General features: G+C 44.1%; 3 protein-coding genes across 4 annotated transcripts; 1 reads left to right on the top strand and 2 right to left on the bottom strand.

Annotated features, from left to right (window-relative positions):
- Window positions 1-1,904: 1,904 nt before the first annotated feature.
- LOC120707617 (YTH domain-containing protein ECT2-like) lies at window positions 1,905-8,302 on the bottom strand. Its single transcript, XM_039992546.1, has 10 exons — window positions 7,894-8,302; window positions 7,660-7,802; window positions 6,723-6,787; window positions 6,437-6,581; window positions 6,292-6,359; window positions 5,036-5,491; window positions 4,420-4,947; window positions 3,767-3,979; window positions 3,063-3,218; window positions 1,905-2,751 (listed from the first exon to the last, which is right to left on the bottom strand). The coding sequence occupies exons 2-10, from the start codon at window positions 7,688-7,690 to the stop codon at window positions 2,533-2,535; spliced, it is 1,881 nt and encodes a 626-aa protein (XP_039848480.1). The 5' UTR covers window positions 7,691-7,802; window positions 7,894-8,302; the 3' UTR covers window positions 1,905-2,532.
- Window positions 8,303-14,748: 6,446 nt separating this feature from the next.
- Window positions 14,749-16,894, top strand: LOC120707616 (60S ribosomal protein L37a-1). 2 transcript variants are annotated; one of them, XM_039992545.1, is made up of 5 exons: window positions 14,749-14,862; window positions 15,844-15,883; window positions 15,969-16,057; window positions 16,422-16,504; window positions 16,626-16,894. In XM_039992545.1, exons 1-5 carry the CDS (start codon window positions 14,860-14,862, stop codon window positions 16,687-16,689), a joined length of 279 nt encoding a protein of 92 aa, XP_039848479.1. In that variant the 5' UTR covers window positions 14,749-14,859; the 3' UTR covers window positions 16,690-16,894. The 2 variants fall into 2 exon arrangements, with proteins under 2 accessions (XP_039848479.1, XP_039848478.1); XM_039992544.1 differs by lacking the exon at window positions 14,749-14,862 and having other exon boundaries at window positions 15,817-15,883.
- Window positions 16,895-17,094: 200 nt separating this feature from the next.
- LOC120707615 (UPF0678 fatty acid-binding protein-like protein At1g79260) lies at window positions 17,095-19,337 on the bottom strand. Its single transcript, XM_039992543.1, has 4 exons — window positions 19,062-19,337; window positions 18,828-18,968; window positions 18,047-18,115; window positions 17,095-17,577 (listed from the first exon to the last, which is right to left on the bottom strand). Exons 1-4 carry the CDS (start codon window positions 19,233-19,235, stop codon window positions 17,458-17,460), a joined length of 504 nt encoding a protein of 167 aa, XP_039848477.1. The 5' UTR covers window positions 19,236-19,337; the 3' UTR covers window positions 17,095-17,457.
- Between the last annotated feature and the right edge of the window lie 81 nt (window positions 19,338-19,418).

Raw genomic sequence — 19,418 nt, 5'->3', positions numbered from 1 at the left:
TCATTATCTTTCTTATGACAACATCTTCAAAATAAGACCACACTTGCCTATGTTTGCATATTTTTTTAAAAATATATTTTTTAAATATTAAAAAATTAGTTTCAACTACGGGGAACAAATATTTTAACAATACAAACAAATAAATATTTTTACGAACAAAAAATTAAACATAACGAACAAATAATAATGTACCACGAACAAAATATTAAATATCACGAACATTTAATTGTATAGGCTAAATAATGAAAATGAATATCACGAACAAATAGATCAACATCCCCGAACAATTTACTCTACATAGAGAACAAATAATTTAGCATTTCAAACAGATTATTTACACGCAGACAGATAATTTTACATGAAGAAAAAACAAATACATTGCAGAAAGTATTCCTATAAGCATATGCACACATGCTAAATAAATAGTATATAAAATAAATAAATTATTTAACACATCAACTATTAACTCTACAATACAAATAAATTAGTAGACATTGAGTATGAATCGCTTATAAATGTGAACCTTCCATTGCCTTGTACAGCACGTAGCAATCAGCTAGCAAGCAAAAGAAAACATCTTGTTAGCGATAGGCAGCATCATCATGTATGCATGTGTATAAGCCTAGTTACTTCATCGATCCCTATCATCGATCCTTCAAAAAATAAAAAAAAATAATGAAAGAAAAAGAAAGATAGAAAATAAAAATATTAGAAAAGAAGAAGAAAAATAAAATAAAAGGGGAGAAAAAAATAAAGATATGATACATGCCAAAAATATTATCCACGGAAAGACTAAAAGTAAAAAATGAAAACAGTGAAGGACAGCATAGAAAGAAAATTAAAATAAATGAGAAGAAAAAAGATCATACCGTCTGGCATGTTGCAGCTTGCATGTTCTCATAAAAATAAACATGCAGTGAGAAAGAAAATAAATTATGCGTGCTGCATGCAAGCTGTGCATGCACATGATTCGCCTAACATCTCCCACATTGGATTCCGTGCAAGAAAAATAAATCCACCATGTTGCATGCAAGCCCACAGACCAACTGTACGAAAAAATTTAATGCGAATCGGTGGCCGGAAATAGAATGCACTAACAGCCACACTGCATTGTTAGGCCAAATATGCGAAAGAAAATGCCCCAAGGCCAACTGATTTTTCTTCAGGCGATGGATTTGGAGTTTGCAGCCCGCACGATGGGCTGGGCTGACACCTTATCCTATTGACTGATTTCAAGTTAACAGTTTCGGCGATCAAATTGTCACTTAGCCCAACTTTGGCCAACTTAGACAAAAGAAACCGCGCGTTTCTTTTAACTGATTCTTCCCGGCTGTACTTCGAGTGAAGAGTGAAGACTGGGAAAAACAACAGAAGCATTGCCTTAAAAAGAAGAAGAGGAATCGTGTGAATCCGTTCTGCCAAAGACTCCGATTGTAAAATAAGTTCCACAACGTAAGCGGTAAGCAGGCAAATGAAGCTAGCGCTTCTCAGATTGAGCAATGTGAGGGCTGCAACACCAAACTCTTCGTGTTTCAGACGGGAGAGAAAGCAAACAGACGACTCAGAAAAGGCCGCACTACCCCATAGCAAACTGAATCATAGAATAAAAGTTTTCTCACTTCTCAGCACTACAAAAGACAGTAACACTGATGAAGTGATCTTTAATTCTTTATACAATACGCCACCTGTACGCAGAATCAGATAGCAAGTCCCTTTCCGAAAGGACTGGATGTCAGTACACAATCCGTCGAAATCATTCAGGAAAGTGCGCGGCAGCTTTATACATATCCACCCATCACGACGCGACGAAGGCCAGCCACAGACGTCTGAATCAAACACCCAATTCGCCCAGAAAGAACTAAGCGAGAATGAAAGGCCCGTAACGGGCTGCGCACATCAACGCCTTTTCAATTCTTTTTGTCCCTTTTCTTGATAATGGAAGAAACAGTAACACAATATGAAGCCATTGTAATTCTAGCAAGCAATTCCTAATCTCTCACAGTATACCCCTTTTTTCCTTTTTTTCCCCCTTTTCTATGTCAGTTTTTTTAGAACAAGGACACGGATTCTAAAAGAAAACATCCAACATATGCCACATTCTAGAGGGCAACCCACACATCAACATACCCTAAGAAACACCCGGCCGTGAGGCAAACTAGCTTCTTTGAACCACAGCACAAATTCCTTGGCAAAACCTTAGCAGCTTAATAGGAAGGAGGAGAAAAAGATTCAACAGAAGAAAAGAAAGTGCCCTCCCAGATGAAAAAATAGACAAGGAGGGCGCTCTAATGCCTGGGCACTGAGGGCCTGAACCAAATGTCCCGGAACCTTTTTCCCAGTCATCGAATGTTTCTCGTGGGAAAACAGTTTCATGGCTTCACCTTTTTCCTTTTCCGCTGGCATGAGAAAATGGAAAAGAACCTTGCAGAATGATTGTTTTTCGACATTACGCACATCAAACTTATCGTTTCAGGTTGAAGTCAATTTCAGAGGCTATCTCATTTTCCCCAGATCAAGTAGCTCAAACAGTCATCATCCTTCTGTTGCAACCTTGCTGGGTAGCTCCTTATTACTCTGGACAACATCAAGTACTTCTGCAACATTGTTGCTCTGCTCCTCATTTTTCTTGGTTGTATCAGGTGCCATACCAACAGTACTGCCCTGCCCCTCATTACTCTTAGTTCTATCAAGCTGTGTGCCACTTATCAATTGTGTTTGCTTTTTAATTTCTGCAGATATTTCAGCTTTTGCCTGCACAGAGAATAAACATCAATGAGAACAAATGACCACCTTTTGTCAATGTTAATGCAGATGACAAATTACTATTATTGCAGAGAATAACATATGGAACTAAAATCTTCTGTCACCACAAGCCAGCCGATCTTAATTGCAATACCCTTCCATCAATCATAACCCATGAGGTATAGCATTGCCATTTTTATTGAACAGGTAAAACCATTTGCTTTATTGTCACAAAATGCATATGAACAGATAATAGAGCCATACAAACAGAGAGGATAAATGTAGTGATATATATGGAGTTTGTACTGTGGAGTACATACCAATGGGTGATCAAATGATGAAGCAAGTGGCTTGCCCCTTCTGTCCTGCATTACTTTCTGCCGATTTTCGTAGAAGTCAAAGTCGTCCAATATTGATGTTTTACATGAGAAGTTCTTGAAAATGTTCAACATCTCTGTACCTTGTGGAAATTTGACCTGAATTGGAAATGCATACATGATTATACAGGTTAAAATAAAGTAAAATATCATTTTTATAGTACGAGAAAAACATATTTAAACTAGAATAGAACACCATAACTGATTAATGAAACAGAGAAACCAAAGAAGAAAACAGAAAAAAAAACTAAAAGAGGCTGTGATGCTTATAAAAATATTGTCATTCATTTTATACAAAAAGCAGAATCAAGAGAAAGTGATAATGAAGGACTATCATTCAGATCATAGAAGCAAATGAGTCATTCATCATGCAGAGCACAAATAGGATTGGTTGTTTCAACAGCAAGGAGAACCACATGGGCAGTAGCATGAAATCTAATACACACGAATTTCTTGACATTTCTCACGAAACAAAAAAAAATAACTTACAAGGTTGTTTCAACAGCAACCACATGGGCAGTAGCATGAAATCTTATACACACGAATTTCTTGACATGTTCTCATGAAACAAAAAAAAATAACTTACAAAGCTCTCTAACCTATAAAAAAAAACCCAAGAAACTCTTTTTAGATATTGGAAGGCATACCTCTTGTGTGTCCCTGCTATTTGTCACAGGTTTGTTCTCATTATTCTCCAAAATTATGTGGCGAAATTGTGGATTAGGCACATCCTTGATAATGTGCCATTTTACTGAAAAGAAACCATTCCACTTGTCCTGTTGCCAGAAGTTCATGTTCCTGTTAAAATCTACTGCACCAACCATCTCAGCCACACCACAAAACTGACCACTGGCATTAACCTGACCATAACAATTTATTGGTTAATATAACAGGTCAAAAGGAAAATAAATGTTGCCCTTCTCATAAAGGGGGCGCTCAGATATGCAACTCATTATTTGCCACTAAAAGTTTTATCAGATAGTTTAATCATAAGGTTGGAGAAACCTGTAATGATTACTGCAACAAAAGTCTAAAGCAACATGGAACAAAGAAACCAAATGGCATCTACTTGTGCAATATTTACTATATTTTCTGTTATTTTAAAGGAAATAGAAAAATTAGAAAATAAAATGCCTTCCTGTTATGCAGTTCCTATGTGAAATTGAGTGCCAGAACAACAGTCAGCTACACTGAATTAGAACCAAGGTCTGGATACCACAGGGAAATGCACCACTCTGAGATTCATGGTGATGTTATGAGAAAATAATTCCCTAGGAACAATTAGTAGTATGTAACTTACAGAGAAGAAAAGGAAAACAGGACATTTAGTTCCTTTTTCTGCCATCCTTTCCTGTGCAAGTCTATAGGCATTGTCAAGTCTTTTATTTCCATTAGGAGTACTTGCCCAGACATTGTACTTGATACTCTTGTGAATATCGTCTTCGCTGTAAGATTTAATTACAAAGAATAGAGCTTGCTCATACTTTGTAACAAAATCTGGAAGATTATATGCATTTTTGCTTATTGCGACAGGTGAAGGTATGGTATTGTTAGCATCTCCAGTACTTGACAATCCAACAGCATCACCTCGAGGGCTTAAACTGTGTCTTGAGTCATCAGTGTGGCTATTCTCATTAGATATGTCAGAATCACCATGTCCATTTAGCTTACTTCTTGTCTTAAGCTTGTCACTGTTGGTCCAGCTTCTACCACTTTCTTTCACATTGATGCCTTTGTTTTGATAAACACTGCTTTTTCCTTGGTTATTATTATGTGTCACAAACTTGCTAGATGGAAGATATCCTTTTGTTATGGAAGCACCAGATGCCTAGCATGAGATCAAGTATGTCAAATTAAGTTTCCCACCTTTATGGGTCAAGAGCCAAGATCTATGCCTTATAGGAATTTTCAAATACCTTATTTGCACCCTTTGATAATGGGTTGCTATTAGCAGAATTTGGTAAAGGTTCTAGAGCCGATGATGATCCCTTGATAGTTTCTGGAGCAGCTTTTGCACTGCGGGCAGCTTTGGAAGAAGGAACACCATGCTTATTAGAAGAATGCTTTGGTCTTGCAGCATAATTTGTTTGATGCACACCAACTGGATGTCCCTGAACCCCATCCAGAAGAACAAAAGAAGGGTCCCATGAGTATGCAGGGACTAGTTCAGGTCCATAAGCAATTGGTTGAGCAAAAATGCCAGGTGTGCTGGGATCTGGCATTGGAATTGCAGTAGGATAATATGGCTCTTTGCTGACATATTGACCATCCGCACTAGTAACGCCACCAGGAACAACCGGACTATAAGAAGCATATCCATTTTCATACCCTGGGAGATAGCACAAATATGACCCGTTATCACCTTGAACAACCTGAAATGGAACATGAAGCAGATGTAAAAGAAGTTCCCTTGCATTCTGTCAGCTTTAACAGCTTCAAAAAACCTTCAAGCTAGAAATGAGGGCACTACTAAAATAGATGATAAGGAACTCAAATACAGCAACAATTCATCCAAACATCACTTTCATAATTTACACTTCATCGTTTAAGATCAATTTGAAGTATATACAAGGACCTTGACCATAAATTCTTGTACAGCATGCCCGCAACTAAAAAGACGAATCCTCACTAATAGGTATACCCATTCACCGGCAATGATTCAGCTTTATTTATCTCGAGCACTACAACACGAGTCATGAGGTCATGAACACATGTAGTGAAATGGCAACTGGCATAAAGATTAAAAAAAATATTTAACACAACTTGCATAGAGATTTTTGGAACAAGGACAACAATAGAAGAATAAATAAAGGGCATTCAAAAAATAGTAGGCCACTTTCCCAAACATGGCAAATAAAAGATGACAGCCAACAGGTGCAAAGCTTCTTGGTACCACCACAGCACCATAGAGACGCACAAAGTGCACCACTGTTTTGATTTAGATAGGACCACTAGTGACAGCTATAGGAAAGGCATATCTAACACTTTATGAAGTACTACCTCTGTCCCAAATTACAATTTGTTTCAGCTTTTCTAGATACATATATTTTGATATGCACCTAGATCTACAGTTCTACACTATGTCTAGATGCATAGCAAAAACTATGTATCTAAAAAGGCCAAAATGAATTGTAATTTGGGATTGAGGGAGTACAAAATTATTATAACTTACTGCTGGGTGCATCTCTAGACCATTATAACCAACAAAGTAGCCATTTTCATCCCATCCTCCATATGAGCCTGCACAAAAAATCAAATTGCCAAATGAATGGACATTGTTTTTTTTTATCTTCAGATCATGATACTGGTTTACGCACCAGGATAGTAATACCCGTAGTAATACATCCCTTGGTCCCCAGTAGAAGCTTCTTGGTTCATTTCGCTTTCCTTCACAGTACTAGCTGCATCGCCCGAGGAAATGCAAGATACTGCATCAGAAGAACTTGCGTCTTTCTTAGCAGGCTACAAGGGTTGAAGATGAAAGGCATCAACAAGATGGTAGATATAGCACAACTAACCAACCACAGGGCACAGAAGAAAATAAAGGCATTCCTTATACGCTAAGATAAGCAAGATTATTGTGTATAGGAATGAGAATCTCACCAAGTTGACATTGCTTGCCTTCGTGCTAGCATCAATCTTCAAGCTGTCCATTGCTTCTTCGATAGCTGGATGATAGAAAAGTCAAGGGTTGCAAACAGAATATATACTTCTAAGGGTCATTGTCCACGAGTGGCCAATAAAATAAGCCAACCACACCATAATGACCCACAAACATAACACCAGGCTGATATTGTGCAGTTAATAATTGTCCTCCATCAACTCATCGTGTGGACAGATCTAAAAATAAATATACAAATAAATTGATTAAAGTACAGATAATTTAATTTCTATATCACAAACAAGGGCAGCAAGGGAACTCCGATTGAGCTAGATTTGAGGGACTGATACATGCACCACTAGCCTAAACAATATACCGGAATCCTTCAGTGCAGGCACCATATTATTGGTGTACCTGTCAGATAAATGGGAGTTGGCTCAGCTCTCACTATCTCTCAAACCCCAATAATGAAGGGCACCTAATAATAGTATATATTACTGAACTGGTAATGATAACAAATGGAACCGAAAGGCTCAGTAATGTCAACTGTCAAGATCAAATTTAAAACGGATCAAAAGTTTTGATCAAAATTCTACAGAGCTAGGTCATGAAAAAGAAAAAACTGCACAGACAATTCGGCGATAAGTTCTTGCAAACGGTGATCCAATAGGGCACCCCCGGGTTGAGATGCTCCTCTTCTTTGTTTCCCAGAAGCCGGACTAACGCAAAAGCATTTTAGGAGGGCAACAATGAAGTTCAATAGCAAGGGGAACGCCAAAATTCTCCAGCACTCCACATCAAAACAGTTCCAGAAATTTTATTGATCCAACAGAAAGCACGCAAAAGCACCAACAGCAAACACATGAACGCCACGAAATCCATCCATCGGATCCCCCTCTCCTCTCGCTGGACGGGGCGCGAGATGACAAGGAAGGATACGCTTCTGGCCCGGCTCGCCCTTGGGCTCCATGAGGCCACACCACAGCTCGCCGCAGAAGAACCCGGGGCTGCTGCGCGTGTCCTCCAGCTCGACCGAGAAGGGGGCCGGGGGCCGCCGGTACCCTAGCCTGCTCCGGCCGCCGCTGCAGGGCGAGAAAAACGAGGCATCAGTAAAGACATGGCCCGGGGTTCGGTGCGTGCGAACTGGCGAACAGCAGGGAAGTTGGTTGGTACCGCGGAGGCCGGCAGCCAACGAAGAGAGGTGCGGCACGCGAAGGCCTGGGCGATGGCGGCGGCGGCGGAGCCGGTGCGCCGGTGCGGAGGCGGAAGGCGAGGCGGCTGGAGGCGGCGGCGAGTTTCGGCGAGGGGGGTATTGGGTGGAGGCTTTTTCCGGTGGATGGCGATTTTCGGGGTGCGGTTTTGAACTTTTGGTTCGCGAGACGGCGGTGTGCCGGTGTGCGCTGTGTTTAGGCGCTCTTGTAAGGCTCCGGCTCCGGCTCCGGCTCCAAAACCGGCTCCAGCCGGAGTCCTGCCAAACGGTGATTTCGCAGCCGCTCTACGTCGGGAGCTGCACCTGAAGCCCCTCGTGGCTTCCACGCACGAGGCGGAGCCGGGAAAAGGTAGCTCCACACGGCACCTGCTGTCCGTTGACACTCTTGTCCTCCGAGGGAAGTGGACGGTGGGAGCAAGGCTCGGCGCACGCGGAGGCGGACGGGGCAGTAGCGCAGCGCTCGCGGCGGCGTGCCGCACCACCGCGAGACGGCCTACTTTAGGCGGCCCAGCGGGGAGGACGGCGGCGTAGGGACCTCGCGGTGGCGGGGCGGCCGGCGGAGGGAGGTCGCGGCGGCGGGTCCCCGAGGCGGCCTGCGATGGAGGAAACTCGCGGCGGCGGGTTCCCCGAGGCGGACGGAGGCGCATGGAGCAGGGAGGCGGCGGAGGGAGCTCGCGGCCGGCGGCGGGGCAGCCCGAGGCGGGCGGAGAGAGCCCAGATCGCCGGCGAAGGGGAGGTGGGGCAGGCCGCCGGAAGGGAGGAGGGGCGGCGGCCGGTGGGGCCGAAGCTCGCTGCGGCGGCCGGCGGCCTGCGCGAGGAGGACCAGGAGGTGTGGGCGGCAGGAGGGAGGTGGGTGGAGAAGATAAGGCGTGGGGGAAAAAAGAAAAGGGAGAGAAAAAATCAAAAAGGGGGGGAAAAGAGAGGGCAAGTTAGACATTTTACAACCTCAATACAGCAGGTGAAGCCGTTTTGCCAAACATTTTTCAAAATGGCTCCAACTCCATCAGAGAAGCCGTTCCACCAGAGGAGCCGGAGCCATTTTTGGAGGAGCCGGAGCTCTGCCAAACAGGCTCTTACTTGCCTGCAGGTTTCATTGTGAGAGTAGTGTTCAGGATGCTAGTATATATATTTTTGTTTTTTTTAATAAATTGCCCCTTTGTATCCCACATGGCAGGAGTAGGATCCTCTGCGTGCGTGATAGCAGCTGCAACTGAAGCAATGTGGCACGGGCGAATAGGAACGGATGAATTTTAGTTCATTTTACATGAGACAGATAAATCTGAAAGAAGTCCCTTTTGAAAAGGATTTTTGGTTCATCGTATGAATCCCATATGAAATTTCCTAGCTTTCATTTTTATCGTACATCGACGGCGAATAAAATTATGGTAAAACGTCATGCATCATTTCTAGTTGCGTAGTAGGTCCAATAAAATATGACAACTTAATTAAATATGATAAAACAGTCTAGCGTTACTACACGAACATGATGGTAAAAACATTGAACAAGATATAGAAAAAGAACAATAATAAAAAAATGAGTGAATGATGTGGATCGAACATAATTGCTCCGGGTAGACATACAAGGTGTATGATCTCTCTTTCTAAAAAATTCTACTAGCTAGTACAGTATTAGTTGAAGAAAGTGGAGTGGAGGGCAAGCACTGGCGAACACATAGTGGAGGTGAAGCTGGGCTACCCCGTGCCCCTCCGTCTCCTGCCCTTTGCGAAATTGGCTGGCTCGATGCACCGCATGCAAGAGCCCTGTTCCTTCTGGTTTTTCACAAGGTACAGTTCAAATTGCCCCAGCTCCCTAATTTACCTCACGCTCCGCCACCGCGGGCAAGGTCAGCCCATCTCTGTCTGCGGCAACATCCTTCATGCCCATGTCGACGCCATTTCCTATCAACCTCAAACTCCAAACTAGCTCATCGAGGAATCACTCGTCAAGGTTGAGAGAGATGATGAAGAGCGAACGACCCTAGACCAACAAAAACTCAGGTGCCCGATGGCTCCATGCCTTCGAAACGCCGAGCACATCCCACCAAAATAATCTGCGCGAGGGGGATTCCGATTTGATGCTCGAAAAAAAAATCGAGCAGGGTTTGCTTAAGCATTGTTTGTATTCTAAGAACTTAAAATAAGCCCTGTGGCATCGAATATTTCGATAACAATTAGGTTTATCCAAGAGACTAATCTATTAAGTCTAATTATTTTATGATTAACACATATATATTGTAGCATCGCATGAGCTAATTATGAACTAATTAAGTTTAATAGATTCATCTCGCGAATTAGTTCAGAAATTATATGATTTATTTTATTATTAATCTATATTTAATACCGTAATTAGCATCCAAATATGACAGAAGTTTATTTTAAACCCTAGGGAATCAAACTTGGCCTTAATATAAACAGAGCGTGGTACTGACGCTGCAGAGCGGAGCCGGATGGTGCGGAGAATTGGGTGCCAGGCGTGGAGCAGGGCGGGGCGGCGGTGCAAGTTGGCCTGCGGGTGTGGCGACGATCGCCGGTGCGGCGAGCAAGGGACGGGCTAGAAAGAATCGGTGGCCGCTTGCAGGCGATGGGAGAACGGGACCACCAACGGTCGGCGGGCGGATCCTCTCCCGAGGGAAAGAAGATAGGGCGGCGGTGAGCCCATGCTTTGCTCCATGCTAGATGCTACACGGCGCGAGTAACTAAAAAAACTAAATGGCTTCCTTTCCAGAGCTATAATTGAGGTTACACTGGTCTAATCACAGATTTCTTATATTTTTGGAATTTGTGTTTTTCGCGGCTCGATCAGTCACCAGCGGCTGCCAATCGCTGATTGACAATTCAGCAGCAGCAGCGTGCAAATGACTCTCTGCAGAAACGATACTGTTTTTTTTAGATCTTTTTATGAGCACCAGGTGTCTAGATGGAACTTTCAGGTGCCTATTTCACCACGGTGGCCGATGCGTTTGCAGGAACCTTGTACTTGTTTCATTGGGGGATATGTGGAAACGCAAGGAGGAGGTAATAAGAATGTGAGGATGGGTGTCGATAACTGATTGACAATTTCGCAGCAACAGCGTGCAAATGACTCTGCGGAAACGGTGCTTTTCTTTAGAAAAAATATGAGAATTTTTACAATGATTGAAAAAATATATCTTGACGAGCACCAAATGTCTAGAGAAACTTTTCAGGCGCCTATCACCATGGTTGCGCTTGTTTTTTTTTTTTGCAAAAGGTTGCCCTTGTATTTGTAGGCACAATTTTTACTTACTGTCATTGGGTAGATTTGAGAAGAGAAATACATGTAAGAAAGAGGCAAGCATGTGAGTATGAAAATTATTGCTGAATTCTTAATCTGGAGGCTTCAAGCAGCATGTACTTGCTGAATTTATAAAAAGGGAGGTGCAATGGTCACCCACACTGCCATTATTATTTTTACAAAGGAGAAGCTTTGCCACCTTTCGATGCCAGAAAAGGCACCTGGTGGTGAGTAGACACGTACGATGGGAAGCATTTTGCGTGATGCTCCACTAGCATCGAGAGAAAGGGCAAGGGAAAAGGAACCACAAAGAGAGAGAGAAAAATAAAGTGCTGAAGGCTATTTTCGCCCATCTGATTTGACATCTGCAGAAAGAAAACTCGGCGATAGAAGATCCTTAGTTTCAAGTTGTATTGTTTTCTCCAAGGGCTCCCAGAGACCATCCGTTCTTAAAAACTTTGATCACTTCTTGGTTCTTACTTTGTCCCACCTCTGAGACCCCCAAAAAAAATTGCGATATGTATAGCCTTGCCTTTTTCTTTCAAGGAAAATACATGTAACTTTTCCGAGGCGTCTTTCTCCCGTGAGGTGTGCCTTAACAAAAGAGTTCTATTTTCTAAAAAAGAATTAAAAGAACAGTGCACAGCATCTTCCCTTGCAATTTCTTTTCGCCTTTATTGTAGCGGAATATATTTTGTCCCGTCGGCCAAGCAGGGTACCATGGCCATCACCTCTCCTTGGGGAAATGGAAATTCCCAAGGGAATTTATCTATCTCTCTCCTTGGGACCTACATGGATGCGCTCATGTCGCCAGTCGCCGTGATGTCACCGCCCGCTGTACTTTGACAATGGCAAAAGGATGCCCTACACTACACTACGCCAGGTCAGGTCATGGCCAAACGCTGGTCTCCCGGGCGGCCTTTGAGCCTCTTCGCCCAACTTGTTTTGTCGGTTGATGCCTTGAACGAGTCGACCCAACAAACACAAAGCTCCTTGGAACTGCGTACAAAATTCACCGGGCTACAGCCTTTTTTTTTTTTGCCGTGGTCCTTGAACCAGTGCTACCAAAGCAAGAGTACACCGCACGAGCAGCATTTTTTTGATACTGTAGCAGTTCAATTCTGCGCCTAGGCATGTAATAGTACTATAAATGGTCGAATAAAAAATGTAGAAAAAAAGAACAGGAACTGCACGTCATTACCCTTTTATTTATCCTTACGACCTTACGAATCACGACACATTACTTTCCAAAAGAAGTTCGTCGTCTATACTGCAAGGATTTCCGAAAGACACCAACACAACACGCGTGCCCCACTGCCAGCTCGAACCGAGCCATGGATCTGCCGGCCGGACGCCCCCGCTTGGTCCAACGACAGGTCTCGGCGGCGCGTCGTGCTCCGTTCCCCAACTAACCTCCCACGCCCGGCGTCCGGCGACGGCGTCTTCCTTCGTGACCGGAGGGACGCCTTCGCCTGTCCCCTTCTCGGCAAGCCGTAGCGTGCCCGCCGCCGCTGGCCACGCGACGGCGATGTGCAAAGTAATTAAGAGCAGCTCGCTCGGCTCAATCTGCGGTGCCGTGCCGCCACCTGCACATCAGATCGAACCGAAAGGGCCGGCCGGGTGTGAGGTGTCCGTTACTTGCTGCAACGGATTCTGGAGCGGCCTGGACTGACGACTTGCTTGGCTAGCACACGAGCATCGGGTTCTTGAAGCAAACGTGCAGAGGCAGAGTCCTTTCAGCACCACGCAGCTTTAATCCTGGCCATTTGACCAGAGCTGTGTCCCCAGAATAAATTTCGATGTCTCACACGGACGAGCCACAACTGTCCTATCTCTCCGTCGTGGTGTATAGTGTAAGGTCCTAGTTCCTACCCCATAAACATAAAAAAACTATAAACACATTAAAGTAAAAAGGAATCTTACTAATTTGAAGTGCTAAGTGAAGTCTATTTATAAAACTTTTTGCATGGTTGGGCTGTAAATCGCGAGACGAATCTAATGAGCCTACTTAATCCATGATTTGCAACAGTGATGCTACAGTGAAGACAAGGCGCCACATGGAACCCACCGATGTGAAACCTAGTTAGCTCCTATATTTGAAATAGGGTAAACAACAAACCCTGAGCAACTAATACTCAGCAAGACTTACCCGACCAGTGGGTATAACTTAGCCCACATATCTAGACATGCAAGGCTTTGTGGCTGGTGGTTGATTTTGCAGAAAAGCACTAGAAGTGAGTCCTTATTTTCCCAGTTTTAGCTTCTAATTATATCAATAAATTTACTAACCATCTAGGATCTGCAAAGCTACAACAAGCAAGATGAGCAAACCATTAATTAAATAATATCAACCGTCATTGCATCTCATCTCATTTTTATTCCATTTCCTTTCTACGATGTGACCAATAGATCAAGGCTCTCATAACCGCGTGACACGGTGAATCGATCCGATTTAACCTTGCAAGGTGGACCTAACCAACATGGCACGCAAAAGCCCCGTCGGACCCCACGCACCAACCTTTCCTCTCCCCGCCTCGAACTACAAGAACCAGCCCAACGATATATGGTCAGCCGAGCTCAACGTGAGACCATCAAAAATAAACATATGCATCCCAATTCGACTCGCCTCAGGAGTTGGGTGCGGGTTCCTGTACTTTCGAAGCAAAGCAGTACTCGGCTTACCGGTTTCGACTACCTCCTACTCCCGGCATGCGGCTAGTACAATTCAATCCCCGATCAGCACAGCCGACAACGGAACGGTCCTTAATCGACACAGATGGGGCTACACCTTCTCCCATCCGGTCTCCCATACCATACCTTCCATCTTGAATATAATAATTCATATACTGTAATATAAAAACACCCTATATCTCGCGAGTGACAAAATTATCACTCGACTTCTATCGAGCCCTATTAAGCATACTAGTATAAGGCCCGGGAAAACCCGGCGGAACCACTGCTGATTAGCGTGCGGCAACTGCCAATGAGCAGGTTGCGTTTAAGCACGTGTGTGTGTGGGGAGCACTGCGGCGATGGTCGTCGGTCTCCGTCAGCTAGCTTCTTCATTGGGCACCAATCACGGCAGCGGCATTGTTTTATCGGTGGGTTAGGCCTCCACGGTGTTCTCAGCGTGTGAGATCAATGTCCAGCTATTGATAATGTAATGCCGCTAATCGTCGTCGTTACTCGATAAGCCAGCCAAGATGCTGTTCCTTCCATCAACGAGGCCGTGACGGTGGTTCAAGTAATCAAGTCGCATTACCATCGTCTTAATCTTCCCTCTCTGTTCTTTTTCTCGGTCCTTTGCAAGTTGGAACACGCTGCCCTTTTTTTTTTTAGAACACGGGCGCTGACGGAGGAGACTTTTTTTTTAGGGATGCTGACGGAGGAGACTAGTTCGGACTTTGGAGAAGCTCAGCAATTTGCGCTTGGTCTGGTGGACGGACTCTGGGAGCCCAGAGTGGGAGGCCCAAACTCAGCCCAATAGTCCCAGATGCCTATCAATGGGCCGATTTGAACGTACAAAAGTCCGAGGGCCCGATCCATATATACATCCGCGAAACCCTAGCCCCGCTATATAACATCTCTCTCGTGCCTCCACCTCGAGCCCTACCCGCACCCGCGCCGCCGCCGCCCCGCGCCCCGTCGCCGCAGACGACTCCGCCCCGTCGCCGCGATGGTACGCCATTTGTCTCCTCCCCTCATCTCCTCCCCCATGCCTAAGTCCTGTGCCTTCGGCGTGTTTGCCATCGTAGATCCGGGGCATGCTGTAATCCGTGTAGCTCTCCGGGTGATGCGTGGTTATATGCTGCTTAGCAGGATGTGTCTTGCGAGATCGTTCGTGGGCGCTAAGGATCGTAGTTTGCCTGCAGTTTGATGTGCAGTTATAGGATGAGTTAGCTAGACTACTCTTTTTGGGGTTTGAGATGTGATTTGAGTTTCAAATACTTGGAGCACTAGCTATGTTTTCACGATCCTCTTGAACCTGCACGTAATTGATTGCCGGTATTAAATGCTTCGATGTAGAGCAGTGTTGTTATCGAGCTACTGGGTTATGTGCAACAGCCGTTGGTGGGTAGAGGACGCACTTTGGTTGTCATAATATAGGGCGATCGGATGGAATCTGCCTTCTGTGCAGGGAAGGCACGAAGCACCTGCTACTAAAGGGTCACTAGTGCGAACTGTTGTAGGTCTAATGTTACACAGTCTGCAACACGGTGGTGGTGATCTTTGTCCATTTTGGCCAAATGTTTTGGTTCTGCAAGAAATCCTTCATACCTGGTACCATTACAGTGACTTCTAGTCCTATGTTCAAGCCATGGATATGAATACCTCATATTCACAGCTTTCAAATGTTTTCTTTGGAATCATCTGAGTTCTTGGCCTTTGGGTTGCCTGTGTTACCTGGACAAGTAGATTGCATTTTTTCTGCCAGATAGAATTCAGCAATGGATTGTTTTGCATTGGTTGCCAGTGGAAAACATTAGCATATCTAATATTAGAATTGTCAACCGTTGTGTGTGTTCATTTTACTTGATGGTATCATGAATCAGCACCAGTAGCTTGTCTCAATTCTTCTGTACTGCACTTGTAGTAGTTATACACTGCATTGAAGATAGTTCATAAGTCTAATTTGTTGTTTTCTGGAATGCCTATGCAGACGAAGCGCACCAAGAAGGCCGGAATCGTCGGCAAATATGGTACGTGATAATAAAATATGACCTATATCCTTGCCATGCTTCTAGGATTTTCTGGAGCTAACCCTTGCAAATTACAATGTTGTAGGAACTAGGTATGGTGCTAGCTTGCGTAAGCAAATCAAGAAGATGGAGGTGTCTCAGCACTCCAAGTACTTCTGCGAGTTCTGTGGAAAGGTATGTCAGGTTGCTGTTTGCCGTTCTGTATCAATTTACTGCAGTCTTTATTTATGAGTATTGTGTACGTGTTATCATCACAACTAGATTGAACAATAGACTATAGCTCATGAAAGCATCTTGTGCTAAATATGTTGATTTATCATTTTTGAAGGGCCAACTAGAGTGAAAACTTGACTAAAGTGATTTGATCCCTTGAAAGTGGCCTGGTTTAAATTATTTATTGTCAATTTTGTTTGTTTGGTACCATATTTGAATGGTTTGCAGGATGTTTAAGTTTGGCGAGCACTTTATATTCGAGATTTAGAAGTGAAGTATGTTAACAAGTTTGCCCTAATGCTTTCTTTCTTTGTTCTCCTTCCAGTTTGCTGTGAAAAGGAAAGCAGTTGGAATCTGGGGATGCAAGGACTGCGGGAAGGTTAAGGCTGGTGGTGCTTACACCATGAAGTATGTACTCTCTTCTTACTTTGATCTTGGAATTGGAACCCATTATTGGACTTTTTTTTTTCCTCCTGTAATAAACCATACATTGTTGCAAATGTCATAATTCTTCTGTTTGTGTTTGCAGCACTGCTAGTGCAGTCACCGTCAGGAGCACAATCCGTCGCTTGAGGGAGCAGACTGAAGCATAATCGGAGCTCTTCTCTGCAGTAGTCCTGTGCTTTTTGTACCGTCTAAGACATATGGCTGTTTGGCCTAAGAACATTCATGAATATTCTGGTTATGCTTAAGGATATCAAAAATTATGGTGCTAAAATTTGTACTTCGTTGCTGTTGCAAAGTTGACCTGTCTTGATCCATTCATGATGTAGAATTTCCTCATGGTTCTTATCTCCAGTTTGCTACTCTTTGGCCAACTTTCTTTTGCTGCATGTTTCCGAAATTGACGAGAGCCCAAGCTCTTAGTTGTGTGGTGGTTCTGTTCTGTAGATCTTGGCTGAAGCACGCCCTACTTGATTGCCACGCGTTGAAAGAGGCGGCGTGGGAATGCACAGCACGTTTGAACTTTTGCCTCGGTTCAGTGAAACATGGGCCACTTCAATTCATCTGCTCCCCCTCATTGTTAAGCGGTTTATTGAACTCAAAACATTCGCTGAAACACTTTGAAATGTTTACTTATCAAAATGAATCGCTGGGGCTCAAGCTTGTTAACGGAATGATGGATCATCTCATTCCACTTTCAATCAATCAAGGGTCACAGATCCAATTAACCCTTGAATGAAACATCAGAATGGGGTGATATGACTGTTGATGTTAGGTTTCTAACTTCTAAGAGCTTATTGAACTTTGAATCAACTCATTCCACTTTGAATCAAACATCAGAATGGGGAGAATGGGACAACCACCCTCTTGGTAGAGCAGAGGCCTCGCTATATAGCAGATTGGCATGGCAGCCATCTTCAAATCTTTTTGAGAAGGGCCTTGAGATGTGGCTGTAGACTAGTTGTGATTGTTGCCATCTGAACGACATAGGAGAGCTCCCCATCTGATACTTGAAAAGCTCTTGTGATCTGCTTCACCTGGCAAAATTAAGCAGTATTAGTAGAGACGACATCTGCTTTCATTTATCCAGTGGGTTTTAAGGTCATCACTCATCAGAATCAGATGTGACCCCATGTAATTCAGAATTGTACCATCTTTAAGTAGATCCAGCTCAGGATAATGTGTGAAGGTGATGCAATCAAACCACAGAAGTTCAAAATAGCAATTCAAAATCAGACTGAACTAGGGGATAGGGATGGACCAATCAAGCTATACTTGCATAATTCATGAACACAAAGAGCATCCACCATGGAGTGCAGAAATATAAAAAGTAGACTTTCGTGAGTAAAGATGGATTTCTTGGTGTAAAATTCATGAGTAGCTGGCTTATCAATATAGAACCTTGAAATATTCTGTATCATGTTATATTTTTTCTAGGCTATGACATGAAAATGTACTATAAATGAAGGATAACAAGGAACAAATAGCTATCCAGTGAGCCAGTACCTTTGACGCATTGCCTACAAGTTCGCTTTGGAGTGTCACCGTTTTCTTTTCAGCATCATATGAACCCTTCTGCAATTTTAGAAATACGAAAACGTGGCTCAAAATCAAACACACGTCACTTTAGAAATATGAATAGATACAAATTTCCAGAAAAGAACATAGCTTTCAGCTAGCCCTGTCTGATGGATTCTACAATCTGAGATATCATATGAGCAGGCAGGACAGATTTAAATTTAAACGAGAACAACTATAAAGTGAATTTATGCACTTAATTTATCAACAAGTGTCAAGAGCCCAAGGGATGATTATTAGCTGTAGCTACTTTGCACTCGAAGCATCAGTTGTTCCTTGACTATCTGAGTTTGTGCTATCTCACACTTCCATCCACTCCTATTCTGTTGCCTGGTAGCAGCATAACATTTCCTAAGCAGAAAAGTACAGTTTTGCTAGTACAATGGTATTCGTACTCATTTCCATGTGACGCCAACAATACAAATTTCCCATAATGCAGGAATAGCATAAACTTCTGCCGGCAAATGCTGATCCATTACTAATTTCAGTGGTGCAGCTAGTTTCATGTATTTCTTGGCACAGCAGCACAAATCATTCTTGAGATGCCGGTCAGCCGGTGGGTGCAGAATTTGCAGTAGTTCACTATATATGCAGATTGCCGAACAAACATTGAATCAAGGGTACCCTTGAATCAAATTAGAACTGGCCCCAAAAGTGCACACCCCAGCTACGCTTCGAGAGAAGAAACTAATTGGCACTAGGATCTCACCTGGACCTCGGCGAGGCCCGTGCTCTGCGCGATGACCACCTCGACGGAACCGTCGGGGCGGAGCCGCCAGTACCCGCTCTCGGCGTGCATCGGCTCGCCGGACGCCGCCTTCCATGTCTTCTGCGTGTACGAGATCACCGGCTGCACCCCACCCACCACCAATCCAGCAATTCAAAGGAAAACATCTAAGATTTGGGCGACCAAAAGGGAAGATTTCTCGCGAGGGGCAGCTACCTTGGAGGGGTGGTGCGAGAACAGGAGCTCCTCGCCGTAGCGGAAGGAGGAGATTGTCGGGAAGCTGCCCTCTCCTTCCCCGCGCCACTTGCCCAGAAGGAACGCCAGCGGAGCCACCGCCGGGTGCGGCGCCGGCGGCTGCGAGGGCGGCGAGCCTGCGCCGGCGGCTTCCATTCCTCCCTCCTCGGTGGCTCCGGTTGGGCCGTGGACTCTCCGCTGGTTAGCCGGTCGGCTCCTTCGCTTTCTTCGCGGGGCTGCGAAGGCCTTGTGTTTTGACTCGTTGGGCTCTGGATGCTGGAAAGTTATTGGCCTTTGGGCTTGTGTGTTAATAGGACCACTGTGCTGTTACAGTTTCCT

This window comes from Panicum virgatum, chromosome 5K (genome assembly GCF_016808335.1).
Source record: "Panicum virgatum strain AP13 chromosome 5K, P.virgatum_v5, whole genome shotgun sequence".
Lineage (NCBI taxonomy): Eukaryota > Viridiplantae > Streptophyta > Magnoliopsida > Poales > Poaceae > Panicum > Panicum virgatum.
Note: the sequence above shows the minus strand (reverse complement) of the source record. Positions and strands in the feature narration are given on the sequence as shown.

Bases quoted from the DNA above. Each gene is read 5' to 3' on its own strand.
- LOC120707616 (XM_039992544.1), top strand. From the start codon at position 15,832: ATGCCTATGCAGACGAAGCGCACCAAGAAGGCCGGAATCGTCGGCAAA. The intron at 15,884-15,968 runs GTACGTGATAAT...ACAATGTTGTAG, and splicing joins CGGAATCGTCGGCAAATATG to GAACTAGGTATGGTGCTAGC. The intron at 16,058-16,421 runs GTATGTCAGGTT...TTCTCCTTCCAG, and splicing joins TCTGCGAGTTCTGTGGAAAG to TTTGCTGTGAAAAGGAAAGC.
- LOC120707617 (XM_039992546.1), bottom strand. From the start codon at position 7,690: ATGGAGCCCAAGGGCGAGCCGGGCCAGAAGC. The intron at 6,360-6,436 runs GTGCGTAAACCA...TTTTTTGTGCAG, and splicing joins CTACGGGTATTACTATCCTG to GCTCATATGGAGGATGGGAT. The intron at 3,219-3,766 runs GTATGCCTTCCA...TTTCCAATTCAG, and splicing joins ATAGCAGGGACACACAAGAG to GTCAAATTTCCACAAGGTAC.
- LOC120707615 (XM_039992543.1), bottom strand. From the start codon at position 19,235: ATGGAAGCCGCCGGCGCAGGCTCGCCGCCCTCGCAGCCGCCGGCGCCG. The intron at 18,116-18,827 runs GTGAGATCCTAG...CTAAAATTGCAG, and splicing joins CGGGCCTCGCCGAGGTCCAG to AAGGGTTCATATGATGCTGA. The intron at 17,578-18,046 runs GTACTGGCTCAC...TAATTTTGCCAG, and splicing joins TTGTAGGCAATGCGTCAAAG to GTGAAGCAGATCACAAGAGC.